The sequence below is a fragment of the Protopterus annectens genome, chromosome 10.part0, assembly GCF_019279795.1.
Source record: "Protopterus annectens isolate FY-2018-M chromosome 10.part0, PAN1.0, whole genome shotgun sequence".
Taxonomy (NCBI): Eukaryota; Metazoa; Chordata; order Ceratodontiformes; family Protopteridae; genus Protopterus; species Protopterus annectens.
Genome location: NC_056744.1, coordinates 1,157,278,663 through 1,157,304,715, shown reverse-complemented (window position 1 = coordinate 1,157,304,715; position 26,053 = coordinate 1,157,278,663). Strand labels below are relative to the sequence as shown.

Genomic DNA, 26,053 nt, shown 5'->3' with positions numbered 1-26,053 from the left:
TCCTCTGGAACTTAGGGATAGGAGAGACTAGGAGATGCTTGAGGTCCTGTAGTTCCTTCCCTTTTTGTTGCAGAGACTTAAGAGGTCAGCCACTTTAGCACCAAAGAGGGCTGAGTGGCCCGACGGAGTGTCCAGGAGCTTGGCTCTGAAGTCATCAGGGAGGGGATGGAGGCGCAGCCAGGAATATCTCCTTAACACGGAAGCTGATGCAGCTGACCTAGCTGAGGCCTCAGCTCCATTGTATCCACACCTAAGGGAGTGCTTGTGCACCTGAGAGATGAGCACTAGGAAGGAAGTCAGGGATGTCATTCAACTCTTTGGAAGCTTTGTCCACCAGAGCAAGTGAGTATTTAGCCACGTGATGCTGGTAATTTGTTGCCCTAAAAGCTAGGGTGGCAGAGGTGTAAATCTTCTTTCCCCACCTCTCCGTAGCCTTGCTGTACTTATCTGCAGGGAGGACAGTGGTGGTAGGAAGTAGTTCGGATGCCCTGTCAATGGAGATACTGGCAGGTTCTGCCGGAGGGCACTTGAGCAAGAATTTAAGTCAGGGACCCTGTATAATCTATCTGCTCTGCGACGGCAAGTGGTTGGGTATCTGGATTAATGGATGCCACAGCAAATGCATCCAGAAAAGCAAGTTGAACAGGTGGAATTGGCAAAGGGTTAGGAGATTTCATCTGTATGAGATCATAAAATCTCTTTTGTGCCTCAGTCATGTCTGAGCATTCCCACTTGAAGTGGTCTCTCGTCAAGTTAACAGTACCCCTGAAGGTTACGTCTTCCACTGGGGAATCAGGCTCTGCAGAGGCTTCCTCAGGAGATCCATACCCCAGGGGGGATGAGATCTGGGAAGAGTAGGACAGGGAGTCCTCAGAGGAGTCAGACAACTCCTCCTCTGCTGGCTGACTCACAGTCCTTTCAGGAATGTAAGGTCTGGGAGTGAGAAGAGGTGGAACAGCAGGAGCAGCTTCAGTGGAAGGCCTAAGGGCCATAATGCCATTGTATAAACTTTGGCTCAAGGCCTGCCAGTTGGGTAAGGTTTCTGGCGCTGGATAAAGATGTCTAGTCTTTTGTTTCTTTTTAGAAGGCCTAGCAGGCGTCTGTCTGGAGGTAGGCCTAGGGGTAATCAGTGGGACGGTGGAGGCAGAGTCCAAAGCACCCATCGAAGGCACTGGTTCCCCCCCCCCCCCGGCGTCTGGATCGGGCACCAGCACCATTACATCCACCCCGGACGTGTCGTCCACCCTAGATTGTGCAGCCTCCTGTAACCAAGCTGACGATGGCTACAGGCTGAGGAGCAGCAGAGGGAAGTGCAGTGGAAGTAGTAAGCCACATGGACTTGGCCCTCTTCCTTGGCGGGCATTGGAGCCGGTCTCCATACCTAGCGCAATCTGTCTTAAACACTGATTCTCAAGGTACAAATTAAGAGCCTGTAAACGGTGACTAAAGGTCTTGGGGACGAACGATTTGCAGATGACGCAGTTCTTGTGATCGTGTTCCCTACCCAAACAGAAGAGACACTGGTCGTGGGTGTCTTTATGGGGAATCTGGCGACCACAGTTGCACCTACTCTTACTGGACATGAAAAGACTATAAACTATACAAAAAGGACTGAAAGAATCCCCAACAGGGTACTTAACTTTGTTTTGATTCAAATCCAAAGCCTGCGAGTAGCAAGAACACCTGGCGTATGGCTGGCGGCTGAAAAGTTCTGATGGCTGGTGCGTGCAGACGTCACCTTTATGGCCCACATTCCTGCCTCCACATCAGACATCTGACGCACCAAGATGGACTGAAAATCTTTGGAAACCTGGCCAGACAACCTGATCGGAAGAAGGGTAAACCCACTAGTAGAATACTGCAACGTTGGAATAGGAGATTGTAATTTACATTAGCTACAGTCTAAACTCAAGGCTATTAAACCTACATCAGCTTAAGCTCAAAAATTAGACCAAGGGTAAGAATTACAAAACCTCTACTGACATATGGTAAAACAGGGTAAATCAAACGGCTTTTGAACCACAATTCAAAAGAAGCAATGGTGTGATAGTGAGATTTACCTGGTGAAACGAAACACAAAGATGCAAGAAAATTCTACAGCAACTTGAATGTGCTAACACAGCCTTCTCTGTGTTCATGAAATGTACCCAGGTTTAAGAATCAGCTACATACAGTGTGGCTAAAAACAGTACTGAAATCACAAGGCATACTACAACCTTCTGAATAAATCACTGATTAAGTTTTAGAGGATCCAGAGTTTATTCATTAGAAAAGCACTGAAATTTAACACAACTGATATAAAATGGTAGTAGCATTACATAAATAATATTGTCTTTTTTATTAAACAGCTCAAGAAGCTGTAAAAGAAAGGAAACGTGTTGAACGATACTTCTGTGGCAACGAATACTGAGTACATGTTTTTCTGTAGCGTAGAGGCGACACAAACACTTATTTTTAATTTAAAAAAATAAATCAGACAGTAGATAATCTAGTCAGCATTCCCTACTTACAATGCTCCTCTGCTCCCCTAAAACTAAGACACACTTGTACATTTAACACAATGACACAAATTAAAAAGTACATATTTGTTTGCTTTTTGTTGGTTTTCATTTTGTAATGCAACTGGACTAAAAAGGTCAGCTATATTGGTTATGAAAACCTTAACCAGAAAGCAGAAGGAAGTGGTGGAGACACGAGGTTTTGAGATATGACTGACAGCTCCCAATATTGAACACATGGCATTGTAAAGGCAATGACTTGAAAACGTATATGGAACACTGTTATCTGGTTGCACAGCACCACACTGTGCAGAACGGGCATAAAGAATGGCCAAAAGGACTATTTATGCACATGTAGACATAAGAATGAAGAAAGAAGGCTGAAGTACAACAGGTTCAACTGCTTCACACCGTTTTTCCTTCTCTCTTTTTGAGCCACAGAAGAAACCATCAGCAGAGGTACTGAGAGGCAGGCTATAGCCCCATCTTTGATTCTCAAACAATATGGAGACCAATGCACAGTTAAGCTTCCTACAAGTTCAGTTTCTAACCTTTGGCCTGCCACGATGATTCATTATGGTCATCACCTTCTGACTCAGGGCAGTGACATCAGTATCCGTGATTCTGCATAGACCTGGGCTTCAATTCTGCATGCCCTTTTTTATTCCCTTGCTCACTCATGTACAGCACGAACTGCTTGGGAAACCTGAGAAATGTTCATTTAGTTTCCTCCTGGAAATAATCCTAACTCAAAGTACTCCCTCAAAATAAAAACAAAAACAAAACAAAACAAAAAAAATAGAATAATTATAAATAATTATAACTTTACATTTTAATAATTGACACATATACTATAATATTTACAGTGTCTCATAAATGCTTTTTTGTTACTTGTTTTTGCAATCCCTGAGAACGGAAGTACCTTCACGAATGGAGGAAATAAACAAATTCACACGCTCATATACATCTTGCTTGGTCAAGTATAAACAAGTCAAACCACAAACTGTTTTGGTGGTGCATGAGGTTTAGTGTTGTGGCTGCTTGTTCCATAATCTTTCCTTCTGCTTTGTAACCTGGCCAACTGAAAAGGTTTAAAGCTTCTTGCAGGAAAGAGGTAATGGATTCTCCATATTGGGGATTTGGTATCAACCATACACTATCAAGTGTAAGATATCAAATAACTCTGTGGAGTTCTTATTATTTTGTTAATAACCACAATATGTTTTGGTTATGTGCCTAAGTAGTTACTGAATCTGCTCAAGGTATAAAATGGTAAGATCCAATACACAGTACTTAGCAAACTTAGCCAGCTGTTTGGGTTTTCTTTTGCTGTTAGTGCCACATCTTGGTTACAAAGTTTTTTTTTTCCTTAAACAAAAGATGCACTCTCACCCAAATCTCTCTCGAACAAGCATCATGAGTTTTTTCTTTCCCTTGTATATCTGTTTCAGATTGTCTATGAACTGTGCAAATTGTATGTGCCCATCCTGAGCAAGAAGAAATGTGTCTCTAGCTTTGCTGAGAAACTCTATGAATTCTCCATAGTGCCGAGGGCTAATATGAGTTAGGCGTGAGTGGGTGGTATTTATGTAAGCGCTTATTGTGGCATCCAGAAGCTGTCGTAATGGGGCTTTGTCAGTGGACATTAACTTCCCAGAGTTTCTGCGGCCAGGGATACCAGCCAGACCTGGAGCAGTCATTGTGCAACGACGAAGAATGTCTGACAGCACAGTAGCACAATGCACACTCTTAACAACCAAAGGGATAATGGCTGCCAATTCATTCTTGCCTAGGGAGTGGCTCAATGCACATGCCCAAAGAACATCATTAATTGCAGGGTGAGTATCCTGATTATAAGCAAGGTTTAGATGAGTCATGGCAAGTGATGCCAGCTTGAAGGCCCTCAGTGGGTAGCCACGGTGTTCCATGTAACGTGCAATTGTGAAAAGTTGAGAATATGTCATGCCAGTGGAAGCAGCATCTATGACAATTTGATATGCAGTTTCAAAAGCAATGTGGTCCTTTTCACAAAGGGTGAGTGCTGATAGAGTACAGTTCTGGGGATCTTTCATAGCACATTGCAGGGCAAGGGTTCGGGCACAACTGGCCAACTCTTCACGCTGTGGGTAGTCCAGGCTCAGGCGGAGGATAGTATTATGCGACATGACAGTTGCTGCTACAATGCTGGTTGCTTCAGTGGGAGTGAATAAAGTATACCAACTTTGCAAAATGCTGACTAAAGCACACACACCTGGAAAGAGAACAAAAACATTTTAGGATTCAAAATTAACCCATCGGTGATGTATACTGAAAGAGAGATTTGTTCAAACACACTACTTAAGAATATTTCTAAGAAACCAAAAAAAATAAAAACAGGAAAAATGGTCTAAACCACTGCAAATCATTAATTCAAAAGACAATGCATTCCAAATTAAATGACAACTTATTAAAACAAACAATTGCTTTGCTTGCTATAGGGAGAGACCATTGCATCACACAGCTAAAAGAAACAGAGTGAACACACAACGATTAGGTGAGATTAATGCGGTAACACATTACTACAACTGCACTGCAACTTCTGGGGACATCATAGCAACTTGGACAGATTAGTTTACTGATGCAAAACAAAAGTTAATGCAACACTACTGGTAACCTGCCAGTGAGCAAACATGGATCCTGTTTCAGATATAACCAATTTCTTCCTTCTAACCTGAAGTCCTGTGACAAGAATCCACATTAAGATAAAACTAGTACTTAAAAAGTAAACCATACCAGTGGTGTCGGTTTTACAACAGTAATCAACTAAGTTGTTAAAAATAAAACTTGAAGAAATATTCCCTACTGGCTGCAGGTATCTGCAATATAATGCAGCAGTGCATTCAAGGTAATGAAACTAATTTCACTTGGTTTACAATGGATCAAATATATGAAAACATGAAATGGCTTACTGATACAGAGATACCATATTCTGACGAAGATGAAAAGTACATATGAAACACCAAGACTATGATATGAAAGTGGTTCAGACCCCAACCACCACCAAAGCCCTTACCACCTGGGGAATAGGTAATATATGGGAAACTGAAGAAAAAAATAATGCTGCAACTAAGCAAACAGTATTTTATCTAGCCAGATGATGAATCAGGTGATCAGACAGTCCCAAGATGACATCAACCTCAAACATCCAGAAGTTCGACCTATGGCTTGACACTGCCAGTGTTTCTGTATGCTAAAACTAACAGAAGTAAAACTAACAGATAAACTATACAAGTAGTTCAGTAAAATTCAATAGTTAAAAAAAAAGAAGTTATGTACCTACCATAACATTCCATGTTAGTTGTCTTCATCTCTCCTTCTTTCTTGCTTGTTGGGATCGGAGCCGATCCTCGGCTCTGACTCGGTCATCTTCTATAGCTCGAGAGCTGTTTACTGGCTCGGGGCTACCCCTTATCCCATGATGCCTAGCGCTAGCTACCCAGATCTCATTTGAAATAGCTAACCCCAGCCATAGCTATGGAATGAAACCCCTCCAAACAGAGGGTTAAACCTACCTGTTATAATCTCTAAGTCAGTAGAGGAAACAAACCAGCGAACACTCAGCCAGTGAAACCTGAACTCCTCTCGGTCCAATAGGACAGGGGGATGGGGGGGGGACGCAAGAAAGAAGGCGAGATGAAGACAACTAACATGGAACGTTATGGTAGGTACATAACTTCTTTATGTTAAGCTGTCTATCTCGCCTTCGTTTCTTGCTTGTTGGGACAGCGTCCCCAGCACCTACGATCCTGGGCGGCTCATTGGAACAGACTCTTCAGAACAGTGGAACCAAAGTTAGCTCTACTCCTGGAGACCATGTCTAACCTGTAATGAGAAATAAAGGTATGAGGAGTTGCCCACGTGGCAGTGGCAAAGATAGAGTCCATGGGCAACCTAGACTGGAAGGCTACAGAGGTGGCCAAAGCCATAGTAGAATGACCTTTCGGTTGGGTACACAACTCTTTGTTTCTTAGTTGATAGATGAAGGTAATAATGTGAGACAACCACCTGAACAGGGTCACTTTGGAAACTGGAAGACCCTGTTTGCCCCTAGCATAGGAAAGGAAAAGTTGGACCAACTTTCTTACATCCTTCGTTCTATGCAGGTAAAAATGTAATTGTCTATGAACATCCAAAAGGTGTCATTTGTATTCTGCCTTGTTGGTGTGGTTAGGGAAAAACACAGGAAGGTCTATAGTTTGGTTTAGATTATTTTCTGAGCAGACTTTCGGAAGGAAGGAGGGATTAGTTCTCAGAGCTATCCTGTCCTTATGAAAAACTAAGTACGGAGGACGAACACTTAGTGCCTGAAGTTCTGAGACCCGTCTGGCTGATGTAATAGCTACCAGAAAGAGAGTTTTCCAAGATAGAAACTTAATTGAGCAGGATGCTGCCAGTTCAAAAGGGGGCATAATTAAGGAGGTTAGTATCAAATTAAGATCCCAAGGAGGAGGGGGATCTCTCACTGGGGGGCCTAAGGAGAGTAGTCCCTCTGAGGAAGGCCTTTCACAGCTTATGAGACATAATGTTTACATTAGAAAACTCAACATGAAAGTTAGAGATGGCCGCTAGTTGAACCCTGATTGTGGCAGAAGCGGACCCAGAATGAAAAAGGTCTGTTAGGAACTCCAAGATTTCGTGAACTGGGGCTGAAAAGGGATCTATGTTCCTAGCCTCTGCCCAACAAGAGAAACGTTTCCATTTGCTAGCACAAGTCTTCCTAGTAGCAGATTTGTGAGAGGAGACAATCTCACACACAGCCGGGGAAATGCTGGGAAGCATGGCTAGGGTTGGAATTGGATCAACCAAGCTGTGAGAGCTGGAGTGCTTGGAGGGATTGATGCAGCTCTCCTGATTGATGAATCAGCAGGTCTGGAATAGGATCCAGAGTCCAGGGCTGCTCGAGGAGGTAACGGTGCAGGAACGGAAACCATATCTGTCGAGGCCAGTAGGGGGCAATGAGGATCATTTTGCAATCCAATGGAATAGCTTTCTGTATGAGTTTGGGTATAAGGGGGAATGGTGGGAAGGCATAAAGAAGTCCCTGAGGCCAATCGTGGACTAGAGTGTCTCTGGGAGGGTGACCGGGAAGCGGCAAAAGGGAGAAGTAGTTGCTGCATTTGCTGTTGAAGGGGGTGGCAAACAGATCGCAGCAAGGCTGTCCCCATTTGTGGAAGATCAGATCCACAACTACCTGATTCAGAGACCACTCATGAGGCATGAGAATAGCTCTGCTGAGCCTGTCCGCTATGACGTTGGACTTCCCAGGGATGTGCGTCGCAATCAGAAATCGTTGGGAGGAAATCGCCCACTGCCAGAGTCTGAGTGCTTCTCGATATAGGGGGTAGGACCTGGTTCCGCCCTGCTTGCTGATGTACCACACTACGGACATGCTGTCCATTTGAACTGCAATGGTCCCGGAAGGGAGAGGGTCCTGAAGGGCTTGCAACGCTAGGAGCACAGCTCTCACCTCCAAGACATGTATGTGCAGATGGTACTCGTGAGGCTGCCAAGTGCCTTGGACTGCCCTGCCCTGATAATGCCCCCCCCCCACCCTATCAGTGAGGCATCCGTGGTCACTGTGGCAACCAGACGAGGCTGGATGAATGGTCTGCCCTGAGACACTAGTGGGGAGACCATCCACCAGGAAAGGTGCCTTTTGCAGGTTTCTGTAATCATGATCATGTGAGACATGGGGAGCTGTTGAAAGGACCACTGGGTAAAGAGAAGCCACTGAAGGATTCTCATGTGAAAACGGGCTAGAAGTATCAGAAGAATTGCCGCTTCCATATAACCCAGAATTTGAAGGACCAACCTGACTTGTGCCCTTTTGTACTGCATGAGGATATGAACTTGCTGCCGAATTGTGGCCACCCTGTCTGGCGGTAGCCTTGCGGACATACTTCTTGTATCTAAATCTGCTCCTATATAGGTAATAGACTGACAGGGCAATCAGGCAGATTTTTTGAAATTTATAGTAATGCTTAGCTGGGCACAAATTGTGATCGTATAGTCCCTGGCTTGAAGGAGCTGATGCCTGGTAGTAGCAGTAAGGAGCCAGTCGTCTAGATATGGAAACACCTGGAATCCTTGACGCCTCAGGTGAGCCGTGACTACTGCCATGCATTTGGTGAACACCCTGAGGGCTGTGGTGAGACCAAAGGGCAGAGCTCTGAACTGGTAATGACTGTCTTCCAGCCAGAAGCAAAGGAATCGTCTGGAGCGCCTGTCCATTTTGATGTGATAGTATGCATCCTGAAGATCTACTGAGCACATCCAATTGTACTGACCCAAAAAGGGTAGAATGGACTGTAGCGTGACCATCCGAAACCTTGTTCTTCGAACAGACTTGTTTAGTCTGCTGAGATCCAATATTGGTCTCCAGTCCCGTCTTTTTTGGTACCAAAAAGAACCTTGAGTAAGTTCCGGATCCGTGTTGGTCTGCCGGGACTTCCTGGATGACTCTTTTTTTTCTAGCAGTCTTGAAACTTCTATGACTGCTTGGGCCCTCAGATTGGGTGGAACATTTGAAAGGGATTTGCTTGACGGTAAGGGGGTTTGAAAGAAGGGAATTATGTAGCCTCCAGATAAGATTGAGTGTACCCATTTGTCTCGCGTTAGGTTTTGCCAGGCTTTTGGGTACAGTGAAAGTCTTCCCCTGACTGCCTCCAGAGGCGCGCAGCTGGGCAACCCTTCAGGGATGCTGGAAGGGTCAGAGAAGGATTCTCTGCTGCCCTGGTTCTGCGGACCCCCTCAGCCCCGAGGGCAGCATCTGTTGTTGTTGTTTTCTCCTCTGCCCCTGGAGGAAAAATCACTACGTGCGTCAGGTGAGGCTCCCTGGGATTTCCGAAACCACAATTTCCCACTCTTCTGACCCTTGGGATATGGTCTGGAAGGAGTGGAAAAACGGACTCTCACGGCAGAGAGTCTTGCCTTCCTGTTCACACCTAGTCAGAGTGTCTTTCACCTGTGGTCCAAAAAGAAAGGAACAGTCAAAGGAAGTGTTGGTGAATGACTCTCTAAAGGGTTCCGAAAAATTACACAGCCGCACCCATGTACATCTCCTGAGGGTCACGCCTGTACCTGTGGCTCTACTCGCACCATCGACTGCATAGGAAATGAGCCTCATGGAGGAGTTAACTACCGAATTAAAGGTCGCCAGCTGAGAATCCACTTTAGCTTGAGCCCCTTCAGCTGATGGATCCTGGAGGGAATCTCCGAGCTCTTTCAGAAGATCTTTCTGAAGCCTGGTAAAATGACATAAGTAATTCAGCGACCTCATGGAAAAGGTCGCTGAAGCAAACATTCACTTCCCATATCTTATCCATGGTCATAGACTCCTTGCTAGGAGGATGGACAGAGGAAGAAGTTTCCGCTAACTCCTTTTTACTGGCTGCTGCTACCACCATGGCATCTATGGGAACACCCTTAGTAAGGAACTGTTTATCAGGGGGTGCAGTGATAAACTTGCCGGGTCTCCTCGGGGTTGGTTCCACTGTATCCAGGGCTGACCAAGCCCTTCGAGCCACCACTGACATTAGTGGATCGAAAGGAGGAGACACCCACGAGGTGGAAGGTCGGGAACAAACGCGTCCAGGAATACAGATTCGTCCTCAGTAGGGGCTAAGGCATTCCAGTTCCCCCTCTGCTTAAGCATTTTTAGGATGTCCAAAAAGGAAACATCTTCAGAGGGGGATCTCTGGGACCATTCCGATTCATCCAAATCCGTATCCGAAGTGACAGACTCGGGGGAGTCGATGTGCTTCCTCTTGCACTTCCTCTTCCGAGGGGGCTCCTCTGAATGATCAGGGGAGGCCTCAGAAGAAGAGCAAACACCCATTGGGGTGCTCTGGAGTGCCGGTTCCCCAAGCTTGGGGTCTGGAGGAGGGGCAGAGGTTGATGTAGGCACTACAGGGGACGGAGCCAGTGAGGTCGAAAGTGGAGCTGACTCAGAGGCCAGTACACTCCACATGACATCAAAGGCGTCCCTGCCATGATGCAGAGAAGGCTCCGGTTCCAAGGAAACCGGAATCTTCCTCCGCATTGAGGGAGACCGCTCCGAGGCAGATGTAGGAGCCGAGCTCACCTGCGCTGACGTTCTGAGAGGGAGAACACCATCTTGGGGATCGGAACCGAAGGGGAAATTGTTATCGGTGCCGACGGTTCCACGATTCGAACCCCAACAAACTCTGGCTCCGAGGTCAATGGAGTCAGAGAAGGAACATCGATGGAAGCAGATGGAGAAGACACCTGTTGAGGAGGGCTGAACAACATTTTGGCCAGTGCCTGTGACTTCAACAACCTACTGACCACTCTCTCCACGTCATGATCAGAGAGCCTAGAGGACCGAGAAGAGTGGGAGGATCTATGACTGCGGTCACTCTGCAACAGGGGAGTCAGAGGAGCCGAATGCATAGACTCTAGAGAAGGGTACCTCGGCCTCTTGTGGGTCCGTGATGGCTCTGAAGGTACTGGTGGAGCCAACAGGCAGTCAGTCTCCTTGGCTCCAGCCGGAACCGAAGTAGTAGTAGGTAAGGCTTGGGCCAATGACGACTCCGAGCTGGGAGCTGCCGATTTAGTCGGTTTAGGAGATTTCACAGGCTGAGCCTTGGCCGGTGAATCCTGGGGTTTAAGAAGACCCCTCAAAATAAGCTTATTTTTGCGCTCCTGCAGAACTCTTGGGCTGAATGCATGGCATACAGAACAAGAGCCCTGCAGGTGCACTGCGCCTAAGCAATAGACGCAAGAAGTGTGCCCATCTGTCAGACACATTTTCTGACAGCATGAGTCACACTTCTTGAATCCAGACAACTTGGATTCTTTAGACATATCCCAACTAGAAGACATTACACCTAAACTGAATTGTTTTTGGCCAGAAGGCCGAACAGCAAAAAAACTAAACCAGACACTAACCACAAAAAAACAAACACACAGTATAGTACAGCTAAGACAGTTTTTTTTTTTTAAACTAGGAAGCCTCTAACTTAAACGGCTACCTAAGAAACAGAAAGAAGAAAAAGCTTAAACTAAAACGCTACTACAAAGGGGATAGAGGGAGGGGAGGGGAGAACTCTCTAATTTAAACGAGTTCTAAGGTGAAACTACAAATACACTAAACTACAACAAAACTAGTTAGCGACTATATTTTAAACAATAAACTATCAGAAAAAACCCTAATCTGACAGAAAAAGTAGTTCAATAAAACTTATACAAGCCTGAGCCAGTAACAACGAACCTCACAGCTGAAGTGGCAAATGAGATATGGGTAGCTAGCGCTAGGCTTCGTGGGATAAGGGGTAGCCTCGTGCCAGTAAACAGCTCTCGAGCTACAGAAGATGACAGAGTTGGAGCCTAGGATCGGCTCCGATCCCAACAAGCAAGAAACGAAGGCGAGATAGACAACTTAACATCATGTCTTCAGTTTCAAAGCTCAGCCCCTTGTTACAGTGTAATAGTAAGAAAGGGATACTATTTTAGGAACATGCAAAGACCATACCAGTGGAGTTGTTGAGCAGTCTAAAACTACACATCCTCCACTAACTGGTTGTTCTGTTAGTGACCATTTTACATGTGATTTGTACATGGATAAGCAGTGGTTAAAGGATAACACAGTACTCTTGATTTGAGTATGCAACAGCACGCTAATGTTTCAAGAAACTTACTGATAATATGTAGATCATCCAAGGGCCAGAATAACATGAAAAAAGCCTTATCCCCAAGTAACGTATAGGGAAACCAGTACAGACCGGAGTAGCAACATCACCAATTAAAGTTAATTTATGATGAAACTATACCACAAATTACAAATTAATTTGGTGGTAAGCAGCAAACTCATTTTCTAGTTTCCCAGGAAGGTCAGCATAAATCAAGTGCTCAATATCACTATCCTTTCTATCACTTTCTGTAAACTACCAGCCAACATTTGCACTTAAACCTCTGGAAAATTCAGAATGATAAAATGTTTCACAGGCTCATCTCAGGATTACTTTAATCCCAGTAGTATCACCTTGCCGAGTTGTTGTATCTTTCGGCTTTTCCTGGTTAGGGGTTGCCACAGCGGAACTCTGGTCCGCTAATGATTGGCAGTAGAGTTTTATGTACCGAGTTGCCAGCCCTGACGCACAACCTTCAACGAAGGTACGCCCCTTCACGCATATCTCCACACAGAAGATGCTCTAGCTGAGAATCGAACGGGACAATGTCTTACTGTGAGGCGACAACGCTACCGCAGCATCACCACCGCAGTTATCCCCTTGCTGAGTAATCAACAAATAAAAGTTATGTACTTCCCATAACTATTCAAGTAATGCAGGTAAGATTAAAACTCAAACTTAGTGGTGACATCCACATGCTCACTTTACTACTAACCCTACCCACAGAAAATCAGACCTCTTACTTCCAAGTATGAATCTCAAGAGTATAGTGAACAAAACATATGAATTTCATGCATCTCTCTCTCACTCTGCTCCCCTTGATACAGTAACTAACAGAAACTTGGCTAAAACCTGAGATAAGTGACAATGAAATTCTAACTCAAGGCTATAACATCCATAGACTGGACAGATTAAATACATTTGGTAGAGGTATAGTTATTACTTACAAAAACAAACAGTGTCTAGTATCTAATCCTCCTAAATTCAATAATGCTGAAATACTATTTACAAGACTTGAAATTAACTCCCAAAAAGCTATAATTATTATTGCAATTTACATTCCTTCTGGTAACAATCCCACCATAATTGAGGGCTTCCTCCACTGGTCATCCTTAATATTCTGTCAGGAAACAAGAAACTATAGTAATGGGGGGACTTCAACACAGACTGGCTTTTCTGCACCTCAGACAATCCTTCAAATTTCATAAACTTGTGTAGATTCTCCCAGCTAATTCAATCCCCAACTTGAATTGACAAAAAGAAAAATAAATACAAGACCGTCACTACTAGACTGGATATTAACCAATAAACCTACTCTCGCCTCTCAGTCAGGTTGCCTCCCAGATACTATTAGTGACCATCTACCCCCAACTACCTCGTCAGACAATATTTACAATTCCCCCCAAAATACAACACAAACACACAATAGAAAAAAAATTCTCACCTCAAATATTCGTATCGACCTAAAAACAACGAGACTGGACCCCACTGATATCACTCCCACTAGATAATGCCATATCATACTTTAATAATACATTTTTAAATATACTCAACAGCCTAGCACTACCTAGAACTATTAGAATTAAGACAAACTATGCTCTCTGGCTAACTAAGGAAACTACGCTACTACTTAAAACCAGAGATAAAGCTTGGGCACACTACCAGGCCAAGAAAAATCAAACCATTCTAGATACTTATCAGCAACAAAGAAATAAAGCCAAGAAACAGGTTAAAGATGACAAAACACCCTATTATATTGCAACACAACACAAACATAAAAAAACAACCCTAAAAATTTTGGACTACCATAAATCAACTACTTAAGCCAGGTCAATCCATAAACCAACACCTACCGCTACAAAAAAACATAGTATAGCCACTCAACTTAATACATATTTCACTAGCGCCATAACAACTATGACCAACACCAACAAAACACCTCTAATCATTCCCAGAACTACAAACTACCTATGCAATGCTTTCTCCTTCAACCCTGTACAAACCAGCATCATAAAGAAATTACTTAACTTTGGACCTACTTCTCGCGTTGCTGCTAACGCACCTTCCGATTCCCTCAAGGTAGCTTGTCAGCGCCATCTCCTGTCCAGTCTCCATTTTAATCAATCTCTTCATAAATGAACTGTATGTTTCGAAAATATGGAAAACAGCTTACATCACACCACTTCATACAGAAGGGACCTGTACAGAAAGAACAGTTGTGTAAAATCTTACCATAACCATAGATGTCCTTTACTTCTATATGTTGCTGTATCCATTACATGAGGGAGTCTGCCTCCAGTTGACTCGTACGTCTGGCCATTTTACAAGATAAATACTACTTGCAAAGGTATGTGCATTACTCAGCATATGCCAGCCATAAACAGACATTGGGTAATACAGCGGACGTCAGCACGCAATTACCTCAGAACTGAATGCAGCCGGGCACCAACAACTATGGAGAGGGTACTGAGGAGTCAGGCAAGTGTCAGGGGGAAGGCAGGGTGGGAAACTATACAGCAGCATATAGAAGAGAAGGACATCTATGGTCGGGTAAGATTTTACACAACTATGCTACGTCCTTCTATTCAAATGCTGCTGTATCCATTACATGAGGGAGAGTGCAAAAGCTCATGCTATTAAGGACTGGAAGGGGAGAGAGACAGAGACATTTTCCACAAAGCCATTTAGGATGGCCCTAGCAAATCCTGCTCTGGACCTGGAAATGACATCCAACTTGTAATGTTTGGTGAAAGTGTGGACAGAAGACCATGTGGCCACCTCTAAAATGGCAGCTGTATCCAAGCCCTTAAAGAAGGCCCCAGAGAAGGACACAGCCCTTGTGGAATGTGCCTTCACTGGGAAGGGAACCTTTTACCATAGACTGTGCAGCAAAAAGAAAAAGTTTTTGACATACAGGAGGAAATATTTTGCTTATTTTGCCCAGGACTCTTGGGTGATAGGAAACAAACAGCCTATCTAATTTACAAATGGATTTGGTATTAGTCAAATAGTATCTGAGTTGTCCATGCACATCCAAGGAGTGAATGATCCTTTTACTGGAGGACTGTGGCAAAGGGAAGAAGGCAGGAAGATTGATGGCCTGAATTAGGGAAAGTTCATTAACTACTTTGGGCATGAAGGATGGGTCAAGTATGTTGGGAAAACCCTGTCCTTGTGGAAAACTGTGAAAGGGGGAGAAGCCATGAGGGCTTGCAGTTTGGAGACCCTTCTGGCTTAAGTAATAGCCACCAAAAGAATAGTTTTCCATGTGCAGTGCTGAAGAGTGCAATCCCTTAGCTGATTCAAAGGGAGGTAAGGCAAGCTTTTCCAACACGAAATTAAGATCCCAAGGAGGGGGAATATGCTTCCATGGGGGTCTAATGTGCAGGAATCCTTTCAGAAAAAGCTAGACTTCCAGCCTGGAAGCCAAAGGAGGAGACAGAGGTAAACATGCTGAGATGGCAGAAAGATGTGCCTTGATGGAAGAATATGACAAGCCAGTGTTCATCAATTCACACAGGTAAAACAGAACCACTGGAGGATCTACACATAATGGCTGAAAGTCTTGTTTTAGACACCAACTGGAAAATCTGTTCCACTTGGGCAGATAGGATTTTCTGGTAGTGGGTTTTCTGGCCTCTTGCACAACCTGACGCATGTCCTCAGTATAAAGGTGTTTAAAGGGAATCAGCACCTATCACCCACAGTGTCAGGTTCAGGGTTGATATTTGTGGGTGTATGAGAGTTCCCTTTTCTTGTGTGAGTAGGTCCATCCTGAGGGGTAACATGTGGTGACTGTCCTTGGCTACATGATGTAGAAGGGGGAACCAGTGCTGCCTTGGCCAAAAGGGGGTCACAACAAGATTTGAGGTCGTTCTCTCAATTTTCAGTAGAGCTTTTTGTATAAGAGGGAAGGGGAGAATGCATAAGCATCCATGGGAAGAAAAGAGCATCCACCTTCCATGCCCCAGGGGTGCGAATACCCTGGTGCAATAAGTTGGGAGCTGTTTGTTCGTGGGAGAGGCAAACAAGGCTACCTGAGGTATACCCCATCGATGGACCAGGTCCAGGAATGCATCCCTGTTTAACACTCATTCATGGGATTGAGTCATGGACCTGTTTAGAGAATCTGCCAATATCGGCTCAAGGGATATAGATGGCTAGGGGGGATACCTGTCTCTGTTGTGCAATCTCCCACACCTGCAAAGCCAATTTGCAAAGGATGTAGGATTTTGTCCCCCCCCTGCTTGCTGATGTACCACAGCATCATTGTGTTGTCTGTCTACCATCTCAACACTCCTGGAATGATTTGAGCCTTGAAGATTTGAAGTGCAAAGATCAAGGTGCTCATTTCCTTGATGTTGATGTGTTCCTCTGTGTTAGTTCAAGTGTCCCTCTCTCTCCAGTCTCCTAGAGTTCCCCCAAGTAAAACAAACAAAGCAAAAGACTACGACCAGGCTGCAAGCCACACGGAAGTCCAACCACGAAAAATGTGCCAAATACGAACTATTAACTTTAGGAGTACGTTTATTAACAAGTAAAATGCATGAAGCACTTTTCATTATTCATAATCCAACTTTTTCAAATGCAAACTACATTCTTAATACAGTGCTCGAACACTTAAATAAAAATGTGAAACATCACATGACTACTCCTCCCAATCACTAAATCGCTCATGGGTTACGTCACCATTCATTCATAAAATGCTGTTAAAGGGCGGGGAACAAATCATAAGTGAATCAAACTCACTACACTACATTAAAAATTAATACAATGTAGAATCACTTCTTAAGTGAACCAATAACCTTGAATGTTAAACAACCTAAGAATTTAAAATTATTAAGGAATTATTAAAATTTAAGAAATTAAAAAGATTAAGACATTGTTAAAAAATACAACCCATAAAATTAGCAATCTTGCCAAATAATAAATTTGACATGAAAATGCATTGGCTTGATGAATACTTATTTGCAGCATTTAAACTACATTACAATTCTAAAGTAACGAAACCTTACTAGTACTCATTACCCACAAATGGATTCAGTCACATCAATGGGGCCAAAAACCAATGTCCCCCTGTGCTTGAGCTGTCCATTTTTGTACCTAAGTGGACAATCTAAGCAATTTGAATGTTCAAAATTACAAACAGAGACATCAACCAATCTCAATAACCAAACTTTGATGATGTTACTATGATTTAGGTAATAAGTATAATTATTACCTTAAACTCTAATTTCAAAATACATTTAATCAAGCAAGCATCATTAATCCCTGGGTAACGGTAAGCATTGAGCCTCAACTGCCAAGCTAATTCAAGTTCTAGCTTTAACTGAACAGGACCACCTCTCACTTCCTGACTAATCTGGTCTGTAGCCAAATATTTAAATTTATGGTCAGGTGCCAATGATGCATGCTTTGCTAGTGCGTTGTCCAATTTCATTTTTGCTATAGCATATTGATGTTCGTACATCCTATCCCTGAGGCGATGTTTAGTCTTCCCAATACAGAAGACTGGGCAACATTGGCATCTTGCTAAATACTTATAGTGAACAAAGTAAAGACCTTATTAACTGATTCAGGAATAGGGATTACAAGATGGGCCATGTCTTTGATGCCATACACCAAGTGGGTCATATGGACAGGGAAAACTTATTAACTTACAGGACCGATCAGAGTTCTCCCAATCAACCCCTTAGATTTACCACTACATATGGCAGAAATTCAGACAATCTCATTCAGAGCATACAAAGACACTGGAATTTATTACTATATGATACTGATATATCCTCCATCATTCCCAATCGATGTTTTTTCTCATTTCGGAAAGGTAGAAATCTCGGGAGCACATTCAGTCATTACAAATATGGACATGATACGGACAATCCTGAACCAATTCAAACCACCTTAACAGGTTCCATTCTTATGGGTTGTTATCCCTGTGGACATCGCATAAATTGCAACAAAATATCTAAACCAAAGAATTTACCAGCAGAAACTCTTCCACTATATATGAGATAAATTTTTTTGCCAATTGTAGCTCAGATTGGCTAATTTATTTAGCCACATGTTCATGCGGAGCCTTTTATATAGGCCAAACATCTAGGCCACTCAGATTGAGAATTTCGGAACACATCAGCAACATCAAAAAAGGCAGAATTAATAATGCTATATTTAAACATCAGGTATCACATCCTTCAGCTTCTTTTATGTTTACCATTATTGATATCATTCGGGGTAAAAAAATCTAATAAAACGGGTTGGCATGCATTACTAAATTCAAAGGAGAAAAAATGGATTGTTAAGTTGGGTGGTCTTTTCCCACCCGGGTTGAATGATAAGTTTTAGGTTGAACCAATCAGATTTGTTTGCTGCCTATTTAAATGACAGCTTTGAAGCATGCTTATTTCACACTGAAGAAGGCTGTGTTTATATCACCAGCTGAAACCGGTCTGTGTACTTCTTTGCTGTCCTATGTACTATCAATAAATAGTATTCTATTGGGTCCTGTTTTGCTGGCTCTTTTTTGTTTTTGTATCTTGCTAAATACACCACTAATCGGGAATTACAATTAAATTTTTGTACGAGTCTAAATCTTGACTCACCCAGAGTGAAATTGTTGACAGTGTCCATAAATTTACAGAAATTACAATTCTCACATTTGAACATCCTTGAAATGTTCATATTCAATTGCGTTTTCATTTCTAATAAGCTCTTCAAGTTACAGCCTCTCGTATATGTAAACCTAGGGGTAATATCAAACGTATCGGTCATAACTGGATCATCAATAATGTATGCCCAATTTTTCTTTAATATATTCATAATGGGGACACTCTCTAAATTAAATGTGGAAATTAAATTAACTGAAAAATTGGATTCAACCTTAGTAATTATAGATGCTTGATCAATACTAGCAGGTCTTTCTTCAACTTGATTTAACGGTTTACATTTCGATTGCAGTACTGGTGTATACATCCCTGTGTTCCTCTTACCTTGAACTTCAATGATCAGGTTTCGAATCAAACCTTGTGGGTACGCATGGGCTAGAAACATTTTTTCAAGGGTTGTGCATTCCATGTTGAAATCATTATCTAGTGAAATTATCCTAGCCGTTCGGACTAATTGACCCTTAACTACAGAGCGTTTTTGCTGAAAGGGGTGGCAACTTGAGAAATGTAGGAAGGAGTTTGAATAAGTGCTTTTCCTGAAAAGTTTAGCTAAATAGCACTCATTCCCTCTATCCTTCCTAAGATTGATGTCTAAATAGGCTATCTCATCCATGTTAAAACTAGCTGTAAATTTAAGGAAGTCTGTACTGTGATTGATAAACTCAACAAATTATGTCTTACTTTCTTCTGCTTCAAGGATGATAAAAATATCAAGATAGCGTGTGTAGAACTTGATGATTTCCTTAAACTCTTCATTCTCCAGGATGAATTGCCTCTCCCACTTTGCCATCACCATATTAGCGAAACTAGCCCCTACTGGTGAACTCATCGCGACACCTATTTTCTGGAGATATAATTATTTCATTTTTTACAATAAATTTTATGACAAAATAATACCCAGAAGTTCAGATACTAACAAGATTTCTGAAGATGCCCTTTTAAGCTCATAATTTCTTGTACCCATTCAATGCCCTCGTTGTGAGGGATAGACGTACACAAATCCCTCACATCTATTATGAGAAAAGTGGACTTAACATTGTAGCTCAGATTGATTTTTTTTCTAGGAATGACCATGAGTCCTTACAAACTTGGGTCTCGTCTATTAGGTATTTCTTGATAACGATGTCAACGAATTTCACACAAGAATATGTGATGGACCCTCTCCCGTCAACCAATGGTCTCATGTGTGGGTCAATAAAATTTTTATGGATCTTAGTTATCCCGAACATAACTGGGATTCTTTGGTATTGGGTGGTGAGAAAGTTGAAGGTACTGATATCTATTCTTGCTTCTATGAATAAATCATTCAAGAAGCTTCTAATACATTGGTAATCTCTATTTACTTCATTAAGTGATGCTAGCACATACACTTCAGTGCATAAAACATCCAACATCCTATTATTGTAATCAACTTTATCTATGATTATTATACCTCCCCGTTTATCGGGTTTACTGATTCTAACATCGAGTGATCTCAAAAAATTGAGGTCATCCCACTCATCCCTGCTGAGATTCATACTCTGGTCATGAGGCCTACCTGAACTATTCAGGAATCTCAAGTCCAATTCACACATGCCCTCAAACATGTTTAAGACAGGGTTTTTAAAGGTGGATTGAACGTGCTGGGCACATGCAACACTGACTGCAAATCTGCTACATTTGTTTGTTCATCACAAAATAACTTTTAAATTACATTTTCTAGTAAACGATTTCACATCTATAACAGTTCTTGCCAAGTTCATATGTTTGCTTGGAACGAACGTATAACCCTTGGCCTGGATGCCAGCTAATTCTGGGTTGACGCTCACTGATGAATAATAAAAAATCTTGAAATCACCAGTTTTATTTTTGACAATCTTTAAGTCATTATGTAGCATTTCCGCTTGTTGAATTTCTTGTTCTTGTGTTTCTGTTGGCCATAGTTTCCCCATTTCGGAACTGCCCCGGTGTAACTGGGATCCCAGAAATTTTCTTGGTGAAAGCCAGCATTGGTGATGTGGGCGTTGTTAAATTGCATCCCCCTATTATGACTCTGCAGTCTTTCACTTCTCATTGCAGTTGGTCCGCCATCACTGACCTGGCTGTTGTTGAGGTCAGCATGGTTAACATTGCTGGAATGTTCACCCTGATGACTTAATTGGTTCTGCTCAAAGGTACCTTGGTATCCCATGTTTGGTGCCCAAGTTTGTGACACAGGGGGTCTAGGGTACGCTGTACCATTCGTATAACCTAGCTTATCACGTGTCAAATGTGAGAATTGTAATTTCTGTAAATTTATGGACACCGTCAACAATTTCACTATGGGTGAGTCAAGATTTATATTCAAACAGAAATTTAATTGTAATTCCCGATTAGTGGTGTATTTAGCAAGATGCCAGTGTTGCCCAGTCTTCTGTATTGGGAAGACTGAATATCGCCTCAGGGATAGGGTGCACGAACATCAATATGCTATAGCTAAATTGAAATTGGACAATGCACTAGCAAAGCATGCATCATTGGCACCTGACCATAAATTTAAATATTTGGCTATAGACCAGATTAGTCAGGAAGTAAGAGGTGGTCCTGTTCAGTTAAAGCTAGAAGAACTTGAATTAGCTTGGCAATTAAGGCTCAATGCTTACCGTTACCCAGGGATTAATGATGCTTGCTCGATTAAATGTATTTTGAAATTAGAGAGTTTGTTAAGGTAATAATTATACTTATTACCTAAATCATAGTATCATCAAAGTTTGGTTATTTATGGTTGGCTGATGTCTCGGTTTGTAATTTTGAACATTCAAATTGCTTAGATTGTCCACTTAGGTACAAAAATGGACAGCTCAAGCACAGGGGGACATTGGTTTTTGGCCCCATTGATGTGACTGAATCCATTTGTGGGTAATGAGTACTAGTCAGGTTTTGTTACTTTAGAATTGTAATGTAGTTTAAATGCTGCAAATAAGTATTCATCAAGCCAATGCATTTTCATGTCAAATTTATTATTTGGCAAGATTGCTGATTTTATGGGTTGTATTTTTTTAACAACGTCTTAATCTTTTTAATAATGTTTTAATAATTTCTTAATTTTTAATAATTCCTTAATTTTCAATTCTTAGGTTAACATTCAAGGTTATTGGTTCACTTAAGAAGTGATCCTACATAGTATTAATTTTTAATTTGGTGTAGTGAGTTTGATTCACTTATGATTTGTTCCCTGCCCTTTAACAGTTTATGAATGAATGGCGATGTAACCCATGAGCGATTTAGCAACTGGGAGTAGTAGTCATGTGATGTTTCACTTTTTTATTGAAGTGTTCGAACATTGTATTAAGAATGTAGTTTGCATTTGAAAAAGTTGGATTATGAATAAAGAAAAGCGCTTCATGCATTTTACTTGTTAATAAACGTACTCCTGACGTTAATAACAGTTGTTTGCATTTGGCACATTTTTCGTGGTTGGACTTCCATGTGGCTTGCTGCCTGGTCTTAGTCTTCTCCTAGAGTTCCCCCCAGCCCGAGTCTGAGAGATCTGTGTCCAAATCCTGGTTGGGGCGGGGGAGAGGTTACAGGGAAAGACCTGGATTTTCTGCAATCTGAGTAACCCACCACTTGAATTCCCTGGATAGGCAGGGTAAATAAGGTACCATAAACTCCAGAAGATGTAAGTGTGTTTTCCAGACTGTCCTCAAGAACCACTGAAATTTCCTCATGTGTAGCTTTGCTAAGGGTACCATGGGAATGGTGGAAGCCATGAATCCCAGGAGCCTTAAAAACTCCCTGGCAGACAGGGCTTGGAGAGGAAGAATTCCCTGGAAATAAGCAGTGAGGGTCTGAATCCTGTCTGGAGAAAGACAGGCTATCATTTGCCCTGTTAGAATCCTGCATCCTAGGAACACATGGTCCTGCGAGGGGGTCAGAGAAGATTTTTGACTGTTTATGGTAAACCCCAGGCCTCTCAGTAGTAAGATGGTATAGTCCAGGTGCAGTTGAACTAACAGTGGGGATTGATGCCTGGATGAGAATATCATCATGATAAGGGAAGAGATGGAACCCTTGCATTCTGGTAAAGGCAATGACTGGAGCTAAACACTACACCCTTGGGGCCGCACAGAGACCAAATGGCAAAGCATAGAACTGAAAATGCACAGAACCGACTGAAAAGCAAAGGAATTTACTAAAATGTGGGTGGATTGGGATGTGAATGTAGGCATCCTTTATGTCTAAGGACACCATGTATGCCTGAGGGAGAATCAGAGGAAGGAGAGAAGAGTCAGCATCTGAAAGGAGGGGGACATTGAGAAAGGTATTCAGATGGGACAGAGCCAAGATATGTCTTCAGGGACCTTCTTTCCTGGGAACCAGGAACATTCTGGAGTAAAATTCTTTCCCTCTTAAATTTTGGGATAACTCTTGAATACTGCCTTGAGAGAGGAGGGTCTGCAGGACTGAAAGAAAGGAAGCCATTTGGTCTTGAGGAATGTCTTTGAGGGTTGCTCTGGACTTCCACACCATGAAATTACCTTATTTTATGATCGAGAGAACCCAAGAGTCCTGGGTAATTTGTTTCCAAATAGGAAGGGCCAGGGACAGACGCATGGAGAGGGAGTAGCTGGGCTTAATTCGTGACAGTCACAGACTACCAGGCTTCGTCTGAAAAGACTGCTTTTGAGCTGGTGTAGAGGAGAGAAGACCTGGAAGAGGTTTGCTTCCTGGAGACTTTTCCCTCTGGAGGGCATGTGCTTAGAAGGCCTTCTCACAAAGGTTGTTCTGACCTGGAAGTTCATCTGGAAATGCGGAACAGGGACACAAAGATGTGCCTGAGGTCTTGAAGTTCTTTGCCCTTTGCCTGAAGGGCCTTGAAAGAGCTCTGCAGCCACAAAACCAAACAAAGGCCTTGTTATCCAAGTTTTGTTTTAATATCATCTGGCAAAGGCTGTAGACTGAACCAGGATCATCATCTGATGACTGACCCTGAAGAAGCTGTCCTTGCTGTCACCTCCACTGCATCATAACTACACTTCATAGTGTGTCTGGTAACTTGGCTGCAGGAATTCAACAGGCTAGTTATTTTTGCCTTATTAGTGAATCCGTTAACTCACCCAATTGTTTAATAGCATCTGTCAGTACAGCCAAACAATATGTGGCCATATGAGTCTGATAATTTATGGCTCTTAAGGCTAAGCTGGCAGAGGTGTAGACTTTTTTGCCCAATCTTTCCATGATTCTGCTTTTCATATCCACGGGAAAGCAAGGAAGTGGAGGGAAGAAGTTTTGATGTTTTATCTGCAGCAACAGAAATAGTTGATTCTGCAGAAGGGGCCTTGAAGAGAAATTTGGCATCTTAGAGGACTTTATAAAATCTGTCAGTGCGCGTTGGTGCAGGGGGTTGGGAATATGGAGCTTTTGATGCAGCTGAGAATGCTTTCAAAAATGCAGCTTGGCAGGGGGGGGGGAACGACTGCAGACGGGTTAGAGGACTTCATTTGTAAGAGGTCATAATACCTCTTTTGGGTCTCAGGTACCTGACTACAGTCCTACGTCCTTCATTTGGACAATTGTCTGGCCAAAGGTGATGTCTTCCCCAGGGGAATCAGTTTCATCTGACGAATCATACGCCAGAGGGGAGGCAATTTGAGAGGTGTAGGTAAGGGATTCAACCCCTGAAGATTCCCCCCTCCCAGAGGAAATATCAGCCAAAGGCCTACTCTGAGTGGAGGATGAAGGAGCCTGGACAGGCGCAGATGTCTGGCGTAAGGTCATGACAGCATTAAATAGGCCTTGGGTGAAGGCCTGCCAGTCAGGGACTTGATCTGATGGCATGGCCTGTTGAGAGGGAATGGTATATGTTTAGTCTTTTGTTTTTCTTTTTGGGACCCTCCAACAAAGAGGTGTCTAAGATGCAATGAAGAGTAGGAGGACCAGACGTCAGAAGACGCTCTACAATGTCCAAAAGAATGCGTTCTCAGACGATTTAAGAAACCTCATGTGAGCCTTCAGAGATAAGTTGTGCCGTACCCCCCCCCTTCCTGGTGCCCAGGTCAGATGCCTGAGACTCCCTCTGAGATGTGTTGGCAGTCTCCTTAATGGCTTCCCCCCAAGTACACGCCAGCAGGTGGTCTGCAAATTCTGACGTGGTCTCCAGGCCTGCATCAGCCTCGAGAGGTATGGTCGGAAGATAATGCGCAATTGTAGTTTCAAGCCGAGGCCTCTTGGCCTTTTTGTCGGCAGCTCCTCCAAAGTTCCCGTCAGGTCCATGTGTCTAGTTAGGCATTTTAGACGCCGATTCTTTAAGTATAGTTTAAGAGCGGCAAGTTGGCTCCCAAGGGTCTTGGGTACAAAGGCCTTACAAATCTCGCAAGTGGTATGACTGTGGTCTAGGACTAGACAGAATAAAGAGGTCGTGTGAGTCTTTATGTGGAATCTGACTGACACTTGCCCTTTCTACCTGACAGTAACAAAAACCTCTGTGGGGTAATTATCTGAACATGGAAAAGCACGCGTCACTTTTTCAAGCAAGCGATGACCTGAGCTGGCAGTCAGGCAGCAGAAAGGTTCTGAGATAGGTGCGTGCTGATGTCCGCTTTATGCCTGACGTCCATTTATGGCCGACATATGCTGAGTGATATGGGCCGTCGCATGTACTTTCGCAGTAGCATTTATCTTTTGTAAAATAGCTGGATGTATGAGTCAACCGGAGGAGGACTCCCTCATGTAATGGAAACAGCAGCATATGAATAGGACATCTTTATAACTTTAGGCCAATTGCAATCTTATCTCCACCATCAAAAATCTTAGAAAAATGCATCCATTCCCAGTTCCTGTACTATTTGCTATCAAACAACCTTCTAATTCCTAACATGGCTTCCGACCTCAACACAATACCATTACAGCCCTCCTAACCTTCACTAACACCATCAACCTATACAGAAATAATGGTTATCTACTATCCTCCAGATTCCTAGACTTGCCAAAAGCATTCGATACTGTCTCCCACCAAAAACTACTTAATGAACTCTGATGCCCTAATTTAAACTATACAGCCCTCACATGGTTCAATAACTCCCTACCTGGCAGACAAGATGTAAAATGGCAATGTGACTATCCTCTCTATTACCTGTTCAACTAGATGTTCCTCAAGACTCTATCTTGTGTCCACTCCTATTTAGCATCTTTATCAAGTCCCACACTGCCACCCACCTAGCTACAATCTTACAGTAGGCAG

At 42.9% G+C, this 26,053-nt stretch overlaps 1 protein-coding gene across 1 annotated transcript in view; it reads right to left on the bottom strand.

Moving 5' to 3' along the window:
* Positions 1-2,240: 2,240 nt before the first annotated feature.
* The window catches only part of ZSWIM5 (zinc finger SWIM-type containing 5), a 1,363,657-nt gene continuing 1,339,844 nt past the window's right edge, over positions 2,241-26,053 (bottom strand). Inside the window, exon 14 of the mRNA XM_044085901.1 lies at positions 2,241-4,749. Within this exon, the coding sequence (XP_043941836.1) occupies positions 3,887-4,749 (863 nt within the window). The 3' untranslated portion in view covers positions 2,241-3,886. The remainder of the gene's footprint in view (positions 4,750-26,053) is intronic.